The sequence below is a fragment of the Oncorhynchus gorbuscha genome, linkage group LG02 (assembly GCF_021184085.1).
Source record: "Oncorhynchus gorbuscha isolate QuinsamMale2020 ecotype Even-year linkage group LG02, OgorEven_v1.0, whole genome shotgun sequence".
Lineage (NCBI taxonomy): Eukaryota > Metazoa > Chordata > Actinopteri > Salmoniformes > Salmonidae > Oncorhynchus > Oncorhynchus gorbuscha.
Genome location: NC_060174.1, coordinates 60,802,386 through 60,817,946, shown reverse-complemented (window position 1 = coordinate 60,817,946; position 15,561 = coordinate 60,802,386). Strand labels below are relative to the sequence as shown.

General features: G+C 38.6%; 1 protein-coding gene across 2 annotated transcripts in view; it reads left to right on the top strand.

Annotated features, from left to right (window-relative positions):
* The window catches only part of LOC124005769 (calcium/calmodulin-dependent protein kinase type II subunit alpha), a 77,378-nt gene extending 71,687 nt beyond the window's left edge, over window positions 1-5,691 (top strand). For both annotated transcript variants that reach the window (XM_046315304.1, XM_046315295.1), the window contains 2 exons: window positions 3,104-3,332; window positions 3,602-5,691. In XM_046315304.1, coding sequence (XP_046171260.1) covers window positions 3,104-3,332; window positions 3,602-3,605 — 233 coding nt within the window. In that variant the 3' untranslated portion in view covers window positions 3,606-5,691. The remainder of the gene's footprint in view (window positions 1-3,103; window positions 3,333-3,601) is intronic.
* Window positions 5,692-15,561: the final 9,870 nt, after the last annotated feature.

Genomic DNA, 15,561 nt, shown 5'->3' with positions numbered 1-15,561 from the left:
CACAAGGCAGACCCAGATGCAGACACAGGAGGCAGATGGTTTGAGTCATTGTAGTTTATTTATACTCCAAAGGGAGTAGGCAAGAGAATGGTCTTGGACAGGCAAAAGGTCATAACCAAATTCTGAGTCCAAGAGGTACAGAGTGGCAGACAGGCTCGATGTCAGGGTAGGCAGAAGGGTCAGGCAGGCGGGTAGGGAATCCAGAAAAAACAGGCAAGGGTCAAAACCAGGAAGACTAGAAAAAGAGAATAGAAAACAGGAGCACGAGAAAACACGCTGGTTGACTTGAAAACATACCATACAAACCGGCACAGTTAGACAGGAAACACAGGGATAAATACACTGGGGAAAACAAGCGACACCTGGAGGAGGTGGAGAAAATCACAACAACGGGTGAAACAGATCAGGGCGTGACAATCCAGCCCTGGTGGATGTCTTAGACGAAGCAGGCTATCCCGTGTGTACCGGTGTCTAGTTGCATCTTTAGTTTCCATGGTTACCACAGGTGAGAAGCACATCAAAGCAGCAAAAAAGCAACTAAAAGTCCTCTGTTTGAAAAAAATACTCCATCCAGCAGTTGAAGCAACCATCCCGAAGCAATGTACAGAAAACTGCAAACATGAAAAACGGTCTTTGGCTACGGGCAATGAGATGATATAGGAAGATCTAGGCTGGTAGCTAGTTGATTGGAGAAGTAGTCAAATATCCAAACCAATTCAAAATTGTTGATAAAAAAAACTTGATTTCTGTATTCCACTTGTAACGAAGACGCAGGGAGTCGGGAAGCAGGTGCAGTTGGTGAGTTTAATAAGAACGACCAGAGTGGATAGACAAATAAGAGTGGCATATGAACACAGAAACAATACTGCCTGAAGGGTGATAACAATGGAGGGATAGATAAAGGGTGAGTAATCAGGAAAGTGATGAAGTCCAGGTGTGCCTAATGATGAGGCACAGGTGTGCGTAATAATGGGTTGCCAGGATCGGTGGTTAGTAGACCGGAGACATTGAGCGCCAGAGAGGGGGAGCGGAGGTATATGTGACAAAACTTGAATAGCTATCACCCAAAGAGGTCCTGCTTTAAATTACGTTGAGCTAATAAAGCTGACATTTGTGATAGTGAAAATCTGTTAAATTTGTGAACGTCTCTAATCCACATTAAACAGACAAGGGGAGAAGGACTAAAGGGCCCCAATTTTTGTCATTGTGAGCATATGCAATGTGTCTGCCTCCGACATAAAAAAACAAATGTTTGACTTCCCCCACAAAATGACTTATTTACTTATTTTAGGTTTAAGGAAGGGTGTAGGTCGCATTCTTTATCGGAGAACTATGAAAGTTTTTGTATTTAGATCCGCCTGCTTGAGACAAATTCCGCTATTGCTTTGCCATGTCTGTGCCCTGATGCAGTCCAGCTGGATTCATGTTTTTCTAAGGACCCCCCCTCCTATGACATAACATTGCAGTGAAGTAATATAAATGGATGTAATGATGCAGCTGACCAGTAGATAGAGGCAAATACAGGTTTAATCGACTGGGGATGTTGACATCATCCTAGGAATGTCTTCTGACTTCTAAAACGGTGGGAAACCAATAAAATAAGTAATGTAAACATATACAGTATTCGGATGCAAACATATTCGGATAGTATTCAGAGCCCTTGACTTTTTATTCTAAAATGTTTTCAATTATATATATATTTTATCAATCTGCACACAACACCCTTATCAGGTTGTATCAGGTCAATCAGGTTGGATGGGGAGCGTCGCTGCACAGCTATTTTCAGGTCTCTCCAGATACAGTGGGGCAAAAAAGTATTTAGTCAGCCACCAATTGTGCAAGTTCTCCCACTTAAAAAGATGAGAGGCCTGTAATTTTCATCAAAGATACACTTCAACTATGACAGACAAAATTAGAAAAAAAATCTAGAAAATCACATTGCAGGATTTTAAATGGATTTATTTGCAAATTACAAAACAGAGAAAATGAAATTTGTGTAAAAAAATGGAATTATTATTTTTGAAATACAAATAGATTTCCTACCAATGTTTTTTTTGTTGCTGTGCATGACTGCACTTTAGAGCGTGTATCATCATGCAGCACTGCATTTTGGGGGAAAGTTGAGGTCATGTCCAATACTAGCTATGCACTAAAGAGGGAAAGAGGTTGGGCCATCCTAGAAATATTTAAGAATAATACAATATAATATATACAACTTACCAGATGCTTTTATCCAAAGCGACTTACAGTCATGCATGCATACATTTTTACGTATGGACGGTCCTAGATGCATGACACTTTGAAGCCTATTTAATATGATTTATAAAGACTTTATTAAGCAGTGCTTATGCCCCCCCCCCCTTTATAAAACACAGGTTTATGTCACATTTGACATTGGTGGTCATGTCACACAGTTATGCCACATTTAATAAACCCTTTATAGAGCATGACATAAACGTGTGATCTCTGACACGTTGATGTAGTGTTTATGAAGACTCTATAAGCGGCACGTAATTTAAAGCAGGACCAAGAAATATATTTTTTATAAAAACAATGCAGGAGTAAACTACCAAGGCGACAATTACAGGAAGTTGTGGAGGACAGAAGCTTTTTGAGAACCGAAGCTTGGGGCCAGTTTCTGTAAGTGAATATCGCGCTCATTAGCTGATGCAGTGGCTGTGTCCAGCCGTGGCTGCAGACAGCACGCTTCTGGCTCATTTGCTCACTGATTTCTCATTTGTGGTGAGTAATGGACCAACCCTGCTCTGCTCTAATCCTCTCATATCAGCCACTGTTCTCCCAGGCAGTGGAAACAGCTCTAATGGGCTTTGATTGGGCTATTTGGGAAAATGGCAGAGCGAGAAAGAGGAAGAGAGAAATGGAGAGAAAGGAGAGAAACATAATGAGAGTGTGGCAGGCTGAGAGAGACATGCTGATATGATAACATTAATGAACCCACTCAAATATTAACTACATAAAGCATTGATAAGGGGAAAGTGACATCATCAGTGAGAGAATATGGCAAACCTAGTCATAAACCACTGTGAAAATTCCTGTAGAATGACTGACTATTGTCTTATTTGTTTGCTACTCCTCACCCCAGTGTGGTCTAAGAACAGTAAGCCTGTCCACACCACCATCCTGAACCCCCACATCCATTTGATCGGGGAGGAAGCAGCCTGCATCGCCTACATCCGCATCACCCAATACATCGACACCAACGGCATGCCCCGCACCGCCCAGTCAGAGGAGACACGCATCTGGCACCGCCGCGACGGCAAGTGGCAGATAGTCCACTTCCACCGCTCTGGATCACCCTCCGCCATCACCAAGTAAGTCAGTCTGGTGAGTCTCCTCACCGCTCTTCTACTATCTATACTGGAGACAGATCTCAGATCAGGGCCTGCCATCTGGTGGGAGTTGTTGCAATTGCATGCAGGTCTATTATTACTCAAAGCCAGAGATGCATTAGCTGGACAGGCACAGACTACTGCATTATGTTTTCAGTGTTTCTTTTTCGTCTCTTTTAATTCCCTCCTATTTGTTTTTGAACGAGGTAAAGTTAACCTTTCCGTTTCTCTGTCTCCTCCCCTGTGCCCAGCTGAGCTCCAGAGGCGGGAGGGTTTGAGTGAGACATCTCTCTGAGTGACACAGGTGGGTGACCAGCTGGCTGCATGGGGACACAGAGGGATGCCCACCGACCGGCCTGAGGAAACACGAGCCCGCTGCATCTCATCTCTTTACTTGAAATCAGATTACTCCTCTCAACGCTGTCTGTCACAAGCCAATCGCATAAATGTCACACCGTGTCAGGCTCTCATGTATGTATATATGCTGTGCGTTTCAGGACCATCTCGGCGCTTGTCATTTGGTCTCTGCTCTGACTTTGTTTTTTCTTTTCTTGTCATGTTTCATTGGCAGAGGCACAATTAGTACAAATGGATGTATGAGTGGGGTTGAATCTCTAAAGCACTTGCCGTAATCGCCGGCTAGATCTTTTTTTTTACACGTGACTTGGCCTTTTCAATGCAGTTGCACTTACACCATACCGTTCGTTACACACCGCCACGCCATCCTCTGAACCCGGACTTGCAGGCTATGATAGAAACATTGACGACGTACCATGTGTCACTGAACCAAAATATCTACTGTACATGTTTGTTTAATTTGACATGGATTGGATTATGAGAAGTGGGCAAGCATTCGCGGACAGTGAAATGTTCCTTTTGATTATGGGTCTTATGGTGTATTCCACAGTTGATAATCCACCACCCCATGATCATGGTAACAGAGGAAAGCGTACTTTCCCCTCACAGGTTTAAATGATTGAATGGTGGACCACTGGTCTGAATAGCCACTCACCTCATGTGATTATATGACTAGGGCAACAAACGGCCATTTCTGGGCTTCAATACTATACACAAATACATCTTTATATCTACAGAAACAGCTATATTTAACATGGGTAGGGTACTGTAGGTGAAAGTAATATTAAAGCGCTTCTTTAGGTTTTTCCAATGAGGACTGTGGGTGTACAGATCTTCCCTACCTATTAGAGTTATCAATACAAACCCTCTTGCTTGTTAGAGCAGTTTAACTTACTTGCAACAGATATTGTAAAGTACAGTATTCTGCCGACTACAGTTTAAAGTAAGAAGCAATTTGCAAAAGACCACTAACACTACCCCAGGATTTTCTGCAATAAGTCAGATTGTTAAAAAAAAACTTTAAAAAACTGAATAGAGTGTTCTGATTTAAGATTTGTTGTGGATTTTAAAATGGCAATGATTTTAATTAAGTGACTTTGTTTTATCGATGTGTTCCATTCCTTCTGTTTCTTTCCTCTCCAGTGTTAGCATCACATTATATTGCATGCAAGTGTAAAATGAGCGTTGGTTCTCTCTGCTTGGGCTTGTAGTCCTCAAAATGTGTTAAAAGTGACATTTCAGATGCACTCTAAGATTTTACCAGTGTTTTTATCTTTTTACTGTCAGAAGAATGTAAATACTGGACAAATTAGACAATTATATCACCTCTATAAGCTACAGTATATGGTTCCCTATATGCTAACAATGAATTCCTCACAGAATGTTTGATTGTGCTGTGAAAAACTGCCCGAAAGGGATTTAGCTTTTTTTTGTCTCCAAATTTGTATACCATTGGCAGTTCACTATAGATGAATATCCCACTTTGTACTGCTAAGCAATTTGTGAACAAATCCGCTGGATATGGCAAATGTTTTCCTCAAAATATTTGATAGGGAAGGAAACACCAAGAACCCCAACTGCCAAATCCTCTGTCTTTTCTAGAACTGATTCTACAGAATGTATACTTGTTTTATACAGTAGTTTAGTCTTATTGTGATAATGGCCAGGCCTACTGCCACTTTAATACGGCATTAGAACTTCAATCGGACTGTTGCTCTGATGTTGCGGTTGTTCTGCTCCTCGCACCGTTGACAGGAGCACATTGTGGTACTTTATGGTACTGTATAAGAGCACGGCTTTTTAAAAAATATTCTGGGTAAGTTACACTTTCTTTTGAGGCATGCACGTTTGTAACGTACCGAAGTTGACGTGTGTGTGTGTTTAGACAAATACATTTTCTAAAGGGTCAAAGTAGTAATTTGCCATCGTTATATTATATCTTGTGAATGTGGGGCTGTAAATAAAAGGATATTATAATGTCAAAGGCATTGCCCGTCTTTTACAGTGTTTTGAGTGGTCCGAGTTTTGTAACGTGATATATAGGCCTTCGATCATTAGTATTATTTTAATGGTGGAATTGATTTGATTCCCAAGACACATTCCTGTTGCTGTGGAATAATGTTTCTTTCTTGAACCTTTCTTTGAAACGTTGACCTTTTTAAGGTGATTGAGTGAGATGGATGCCATTTCTTTTCAAACTGCTCCACGCTTTGAGCGGGGCCAGTTCTATGAAACCACTTCTGAGAGATGGAAAATGAGACCCACCACTCCAGTTACACTTTGGTTTTCATGTTTAGGCCTACAGTAATCTGGTTTCCTTCCTGTATTGAGAGTTAGATTCATGTTTTTTTTTTCTTTTTTTTTTACGAAGCGCCTTAAAGTAGAACATCTTGTTACATTTGTATATTAGTGACTACAGAGTCCTTGTTGTGTATAGCACTGCACATCTAACACAGAACTAGTCCAGATTGTATTAACGGTATTTAATGGTGTTTTTCAAAAAAGCACAACATTAATCAAAGCATGATATGCCACCTGCAATCCACAACGTCTGTCTAATCATCTATATGTGGCATCCCAATCTTTTTGTTGATATGGGCTTGTATTAAGAGCTATTGTTACTTTGCATTAAACTAGTTTCATTAAAGTTTTGTTTCATTTGTGTTTTGCCTGACACAAAATAAACATGATGACGCCTAACTAACCTCAAGAGACACCTTACAAATGGAAAGATCTGTTTAAATGTATATATTCACTTTTAGGTTCCCTTTTTTGTGTGGAAACGATACATAGAAAGTGTTTCAGCTGCCCACTAGGCCTTAAAACATTAAGAAGTACGGGTAGCTTATTTTGGCCACAATCTGAGCGGATGCCAGGCGTCACACGTTGTTCACATTGTTTTCACACTGTAGAAGAGAGGACTAAGATGAGATAACAGCTATTCAAGGAGCATAACCATTTTCTAAAGCACCATACATTTTGCCCACTTTCTCCAGGACTTCTTGGCCATTTTGACTTTGGTGAGGGATACTGGTCAGTATACGTGCATGCATTTTCTCTATCTAATGAGTTATATGGCGATATAAGTTGATACTTGAGGAAAAAGACAGGTCTAGCGTAAATCTAAGATAATACAAGATGCGGTCTACTATAAATTGCATGCTGGACACACTAGTCCTGGACTGAAAAGCTATTTCAATGGACATTCTTTATTGATAATGCTGTGGACCAGGCTTCCTCTCTGTCCAGGAAACTGACCCACACAGTATTAACCATGGCTAATGAAACCAATCGTTACTAAGAAAAGACAGTAACAGTTATTTAACTTGGATTATAAAACCAACCCATGCAATGATCATGTGTTAAGAATCTGGGATTATACAGTGGTATCAGGAGATTTTTAAGGTTTTGCCTATGGAAAGATTTAGCTCCAGGATAAAAGGGAATTTAAAACATTTATACTAAAGTGTGGCAGCCGAAATTGGACCATTTGCCTAGAGATTAAGTTGACCTGTTTGAGAGGGGCAGAAATGCTGTAGCTTGGGACACGAATGGGCAACCTTAACTCAGTGTAAACATGGTATGTGGATACAGTACTGAATAGCCTATAAAAAATATATTTTCACAAACAATACCAACATTTGGACCTATTGTTTGGATCTCTACAATGATATTGATAATAATGTTTGTGCAACTAATAATGTATCTCTATTCCATTGCAGCTAATTTATATGTGTATTTTATTTCACTTTTAATTATTAAGTGGAGCCCAATTGAGACCAGGGTCTCATTCTCAATGGTGCCCTGAGAACAAAACAATTCACAAATCAATGGGCTAATGCAATTAAACAGCAAAAAAATAAACTACAAGAGAGCAGGTACAGATATTGTACTGTACTGTACTGTTTAGGGAGAGGAATGATCTATTTCTATAAAAGAAGCCTACTTTAAATCTCAGCTTCTTAACTAGTTTATCCGCATGTTTTTTAAACCTCACATTTTTGTCAATCCAAAAGCCGAGGTATTTATGGAACGAGCCGGCGCCGGCGTTTTCTGAGGGACTCCACGCAGTGGTTAAGGATGAGATTCTCTCCCGGGAGGTTCCTTCAGATGTGGGCGGGATTCTCTCCGTTTTCCTGGCATTTCATGCAACCTGCTCAATGCATAACCATCCAAAATATTTCTATTAGAATTAGAAAACAACATACATTTACTTTTTCCGCATTAAGTACCAATTTTAAATCAACAATGGCTTCCTGCAAGGCAGTAAATTTAGATTGCAGCTCCAACATAGCCTGGTCAGCAGTAAGGGCATTTAGCGTACATAATATCGTCATCTGCATACAGATGAATGTTGCAGGTTATCTTATTTATATTAACAGTAAAAAGGACAAGTACCAAAATCAACCCCTGTGGAACACCTTTAGTAATATTGAGGTGATTTGACACCATCAGAAAGCACACATTGTGTCCTGTCTGACAGATAGTTCCCAAACTACTTGCATAAACATACAAACTACCTAGAAAGGAAACCCCATAAACATACAAAAAACCCTAGATCAGACAAAACACATAAATCCCCCATGTCACACCCTGACCTAACCAAAATAATAAAGAAAAGAAAGATAACTAAGGCCAGGGCGTGAAAAATATGTTATAAATACCTAACAAAATAATAAAATACAATGTTTGCAAGCAAGCCTTTTCTGGAGTATGTTATAAATACCTAACAAAATAATAAAATACAATGTTTGCAAGCAAGCAGAGTAGGCTAGTTATGGTTTGCTATTCACTGACAAAGTCTGTCTGTCGCCCTGACAAACTGTCTACAAGCCTGACCTTGATTTGTATAGAATCATCATATTTTGATCCGTTTAAGTCCATTTACACCTTTTTGAAGCTAATGCTCCTCTGAGATTTATGCTTAACTTCATTCCTCTTAATTTCATGCAGGCAAAAGATAAATGGATTCCATGATAATTATAGTTCTGGTGGTGACAGCAGCAACACAAGGTAAGACATTATATTACAGAGAATAAGGAGAATAAAGTCTAGCCAAGCCATAATAACAAACAAACAAAAACAATCAGAAAAGTATGCTAATTGTTGAAAATGCTCTGTTAATCCAATGTTATGCTAATTCAGTTTCAATGATTACATAATGTTTATATATATATATATATATATATATATATATATATGGTTTCTATTCACTATATATATAGTTCTAAGTGGTGACAGCAGCAACACAAGGTAAGACATTATATTACAGAGAATAAGGAGAATAAAGTCTAGCCAAGCCATAATAACAAACAAACAAAAACAATCAAAAAGTATGCTAATTGTTGAAAATGCTCTATCCAATGTTATGCTAATTCAGTTTCAATGATTACATAATGTTTATATATATATATATATATATATATATAAAAGCAGTACATATTCTAGAAGAGTGGGTTCACTGTTAAATAAATAATCAATAACTGAGTGCCTTCAGAAAGTACTCATACCCCTTTACTTATTCCACATTTTGTTATGTTACAGCCTGAATTCAAAATGGAATAATACATTTTTTAAAATCTCACCCATCTATATCCCATGAAGACAACGTGAAAACGTGTTTTTAGACATTTTTGCAAATGCATTGAAAATTAAATACAGAAATGTCTAATTTACATAAGGATTCACATCCCTGAATCAATCACCTTTGGCAGTGATTACATCTGTGAGTCTTTCTGGGTAAGTCTCTAAGAGCTTTGCCACATATGGATTATACAATATTTGAACCGTTTTTAAGTGTTTTCTTTCCTTCCATCGCTGTCAAGTTGATTTTTGATCATTGATCACAGCCATTTTTATGTCTTACAATAGATTTTGAAGCCGATATAAGTCAAAACTAGGCCACTCAGAAACATTCAATGTCGTCTTGGTAAGCAACTCCAGTGTATATTTGACCATGTGTTTAAGGTTATTTTCCTTGTAAAGGGTGAGTTTGTCTCCAAGTGTCTGTTGGAAAGCAGCAGACTGAACCAGGTTTTCCTCTAGGATTTGGCCTGTGCTTAGCTCTATTCCGTTTATTTATATTCTAAAAACTCCCTAGTCGTTACCGATGACAAGCATACCCATAACATGAGGCAGCCACCACCATTCTTGAAAATATGACGAGTGGTACTCAGCAATGTGTTGTATTAGATTTGCACCAAACATAACACTTTGATGAGTTCACGGCATAAAGTGAATTTATTGCAAAATGTATTTTCTTTAGTGCCTTGTTGCAAACCGTTAGAATGTTTTAGAATATTTTTATTCTGTACAATCTTCCTTCATTTCACTCTCATTTAAGTTAGTATCGTGGAGAAACTACAATGTTGTTGATCCAGCCTCAGTTTGCTCCCCCGGCCTCCATTAAACTCTGTAACTGTTTTAAAGTCGCCATTGGCCTCATGGTAAAATCCCTGAGCGGTTTCCTTCCTCTCCGGCAACTGACTTAGGAAGGACGTCTGTATTTTTGTAGTGACTGGGTGTATTGATACAACATCCATAATGTGATTAATAACTTCACCATGCTCGAAGGGATATTCAATGTCTGCTTTATAAATGTTTACCCATCTACCAATTTTCGAGGCATTGGAAAACTTTCCTGGTCTTTGTGGTTGAATCTGTGTTTGAAATTCACTACTTGACTGAGGGACCTTACATATAATTGTATGTGTGGGGTACAGAGATGGGGTTGTCATTCTAAAATAATGTTAAAACCTATTATTGTACACAAAGTGAGTCAATGGAACTTGTTGTTAAGCACATTCCTGAACGTATGTAGGCTTTCCATAACAAAAGGGGATGAATACTTATGGACTTAAGACATTTCAGCTTTTCGTTTTTTATTAATAAAAAAAAACATATCTAAAAACACAATTCTACTTTGCCATGATTGGGTATTGTGTGTAGGCCAGTGACATAAAATCTACTTCTAATCAATTTAAATGTAGACTGTAACACAACAAAATGTGGAAATTCAAAGGGTGTGAATAGTTTCTGAAGGCTCTATATATGAATTATTTGCTTAACCTAAATGTCATTTTTATTTAACTATTATTTTGCATTGTTATATTTAGATTTTTCACTTAAAAGCACTTTCACTTAAATGCACTTTCAGACTTAAATGAATGCAACACAAACATACACTACCCACTGACCTAAAATAATTACTCCCCAGTTAGTGCCACGGCCTGTAATCTCTCTCACGATAATGGAACTCATCAATGCTATGGGGCTTTGGGAGAAGCCTTGTTCGTTGTCCTGGCTGCAGACAGTGGTAATGAAGACATAAGATTGACGAAAGGTGATAAATATATTCTGAACATCAAAACTGGTAAAGGCTGGAAACCGAAATTGCAACCGGAGTTTAAGAATCGCTCTGAGTTATTTAATAATGGAACATTCAGGCTGGATAGAGTCTTAAAAAATGACTCTGGAGATTACCAGATGAAAATATATAACTCAGAGGGATCACTGTTGCGCCAAGTCAACATGCGACTTCAGATACAAGGTACAGAACCTTTTTTTTTTAGTTAGACCTAAATACTTAACACATCCTTTTCCTGGTGAGGGGGGGGGGTTCTGAAAGGTCACCGGATGTCAGTACTTCAATAAGTTTATACTGCAGTACTTGGCAGCAGTAATACTACACCGAGAGAGGTTATTGTTAATACATATACTGTAATGCTTTAGATATACATTTTGTATGAGTCAGTAGATTTGATAGTCTCTGTGTTTGTGTTTGTCAGCCCCGGTGTCAGTGCCAGTGTTGTCTCACCTCTGTCTGCCTAATGGAGAGACCCTGGTCACATGCTCCTCAGAGGGAGATGGTCTTCAGTATAGCTGGACCATGAGCGGCCAGCCTCTGACCAGGAGTGTAGCCTTCAATGCTGTCACACTGAAGAACAGGGATATGGCAGAACTGACCTGCCTTGTTCAGAATAATGTTAGCAGAAGGAACTCAACGATCGATCTCCTGGCCTGCCCAGGTAATGTCAGGACAGTTGACTTCATTCCCACCTTTTGAATTAAGAGTAGATATAATTTCATTTGCATGAGTCATGAATCATGTAAAAGTGTACTGATGTTTTCTTTCTAGTTGTCTCTTCCCAGTTTCCTTTTGTAGCTGTGACAGTGGCTGTGGCTTCGATTGTTGGAACTCTCACACTACTTCTTGCACTATATGTCGGTATTAACCATCTATGCAAGAAACGAAGATCCAGATATGATACTTCAGGTAAAAAAATTAAAATAAAAGTTGTACTTTGTGCAGAACATACAACATGTCCAGATTGTACAACAGCTTTCCTCTTCCTTCCATTTTTCAGTAAGCATTAACAAGGATGAGGAGGTGGTATACGCTGATGTGAAAATAGACAAGCAAAGGAAGCAGAGGACCCCAGCCACAGACATGGCGGAGTATGGACAGATCAACATGGCTGGGAACCCAGACGTGGCAGGCAGCCCATAGACTTTTTTTTAAAAGTTGTATTTCTTATTTCTTACTATTATTATTTTTATTGGTGCGTAACTGTTAGGAAAGTTGTATTGTCAATCTTGTTTTGTATTTAAAGGCCACTTTAAATGTGTACATGACACTGCAACAACATTTTCCCATGGGGACAATAAAGTCAGTAAGTAAGTAAGTAAGACTCAAGGGTAGATATTTTAACAACATGTACATTTATAAAGCAGAACTAAGACAAGTGTTGACTGAACATTCTATGCATGCATGCCCTGGTTGAGTTGATCGGACAGACCATTGAACTAGTGACAAATGAACATCAAGAGATGGCAACAAGAAAGACGTACTGCATGTCATTTTGAGTTTGTTAAGATTAATAAGTATCAACTTTTCTGTTGTATTGTACAATTTTGACAATTTTGAAGTATTTTGTCATTTTTCCTTAAAACCATACTATCAATTTATCTGTATTTCAATGTTGAATGGATCCCGACTAGGGTGCTTGCAAGTCAGACCTTAGCTCTATTGCTTGAGAGAAAGCATCTGAACATTTCCTGTAAACTGAGCTGCAATATCATACTGTAAATCTAATCCTTTATTTCTTCTGAGGCATCCACGTTGTTGTACCAATGTTTATTTGTGTTAAAATACTTAGTTATAACTGTTATATGATATATTGGGATCGGTATATACATTTATAAATCATCTTCGGGATCGGTGTCCCTTCCACGGGACGGTTTAGCTAACGTAGGCTAATGTGATTAGCATGAGGTTGTAAGTAGCAAGAAAATTTCCCTGGACATAGACATATCTGATATTGGGGGATGGCGTAAATTCTTGTTAATGTAACTGCACTGTCCAATTTACAGTAGCTATTACAGTGAAAGAACACCATGCTGTTGTTTGAGGAGAGTGCACAATTTTGAACATGAAAAGTTATTAATAAACAAATTAGGCACATTTGGCAGTCTTGATAAAACATTTTGAACAGAAATGCAATGGTTCATTGGATCAGTCTAAAACTTTGCGCATTTTAAAATGTATTTTACCTTTATTTAACTAGGAAGGTCAGTTTAGAACAAATTCTTATTTTCAATGACGGCCTAGGAACAGTGGGTTATAGGTGAAATTATTTTATATATATTTTAGGCGAAAATTGAAAAAAGGTGGTAATCCTTAAGAGGTGAGAGGCTGTAGATAAATAAAGACATTGTACATCTTTTACAGTGCTTAAGTTTATAGAGCTATTCATATTATTTGTGTTTTCTTACGTACATTGTTGCAGTGATAACAGTACAAGATTATGTTAGTATGATAAGACACATTTATTTTAGTTGTTAAAAAAAAAGGAAATCCAGTTGAGCTAATACATGTTAATACAATTTAACATTCCAAGTCAGCAGAATGTGAGGTCGGTCGATAAATAAGTGTATCCAACACTACGCCATTGAGTTTATTTCCATGCAGTAACGGCAGGTATCCTCGTGGTTAGAGCGTGGGGCCAGTAACTGAAAGGTTGCTAGATTGAATCCCCGAGCTGCTATAAATCTGTCGTTCTCTGCCTCTGAACAAGGCAGTTAACACACTGTTCCTAGGCTGTCATTGTAAATAAGAATTTGTTCTTAACTGACTTGCCTAGTTAAATAAAGGTGAAAGCACACAGGTGCTTCACATTTCGGTGGGATCTTACAGCCAGGTTGCTGCTTCTTTTGTGATCTGTCGTAAAATAGTTGCATATAATCAAAGTATTTGGACAAAGAAACAGACAAAACGAACAATATAATGACACCTCCTTTGTGACACCCCCACTGTAATCTGTAGGCCTAGTTTGGTTCACTCATTCCGGGAATGGGCTGTAAGCGATGGTTCAAAGTTCTACAATCTTAAGAAAAATGTGCTATCTTCCACGGAGGGTTTTTACATGGAACCCAAAAATAGATCTATGTGGAACCAAAAAGTGTTTTCCTGTATGGACAGCTGCAGAACCCTTTTGGAACCATTTTTTCCTAAGTGTGTATGGGAGCAGCATCAATTCCACCGGAAACGTCCACATAAGAACTGCGAGACCGAGAGAACTAGTGACAGTATGCCGTCCCACAATCACCCAACAACAATTGTTTAACGGGCTATATAGTCCAGTAAGGGTGTCGACAAATAACCCTCAAAACCAGTCTAACACTATCACTCCAGGTGCTCACTATAGCCAAACACAAACACAGACACACACGCCAGCAACTACACCACCACTGCTACAGAAATAACTTTCAATCTTGCGGCTGCTACTTCCCTTTCAAATCCGCCCTCCACTCTCCATCACACAAACAGTTTGGGACTAGCTCACCAGATACTGTTAGTGGTATACGTATTACCGTATACAGTATATTGTTTTTGTTTATTATCCCCACGGGGATAATAAAGACTATTCCACATGCCCAGGAATTGACAGGCCCTGTCAGATGTGATGTTTCGCCTTGTGGAGGGTGTGCGGCCGCACGTCTGCATCTCGCCTGTGTTATAGATGACGACTCATCTACCCATTTTAGAATAAGGCTGTAACATAACAAAATGGTGGAAAAAGTCAAGGGGTATGAATACTTTCCGAAGGCACTTTGTAACTCAACATTGGGAACACGGTTGCACAGAGTCAACGCGCGACTTGAGATAGAAGGTACAGAACCTTTTTATATACAAAATCTCATGCATCCTAGTGATAATTGAAACATAACTGTCAGTAGTATATCTACAGTATTAAAATACCATGAATGGCAAGACACTGACCAGGAATGTAGCCTGTGATGGCCACCACCAGAGCAGTGTCATCATACTAAAGAGTGATATGACAGGAACCATAACCAGTAAGGTTCAGAACGAAGTTAGCAGCAGCAACTCCACTATTCAACTCCCGGCCTGCCCAGGTAAACTGTTCAAATAGAAAGACTCAAAATACCATGAAAAGTAGTGCACCTTAGCTAACATCTAGTGTTTTGGAGAGTGTTTGAATATAAACCCAATGCAAGTGGTATGATACACTGAATGTACTTCAAAACAGAATGGAAGTACTCTGAAACAGTCAAGGTGGTTCTTCAATCTGAATAATTGTGTTTTAAAGACAGTGTTGTGAAAACACTTTCTGGTGTTTCAGTGCAGGTAAAAGGCAGCATCAAAACACAAAAATAATGTTAATAATATAATTTAAAAAAATAAATTGCAAATGATTTATGGCATAAATATTGATTGATTATACATATTTGTTTAATTTTCAGTCAATATTTTGATTGACATTTTAAAGAAGACTGGAAATTGAATACTTTTCCAAGGGTAGACTTTTGCACTAATTATAGGCTACAGTTG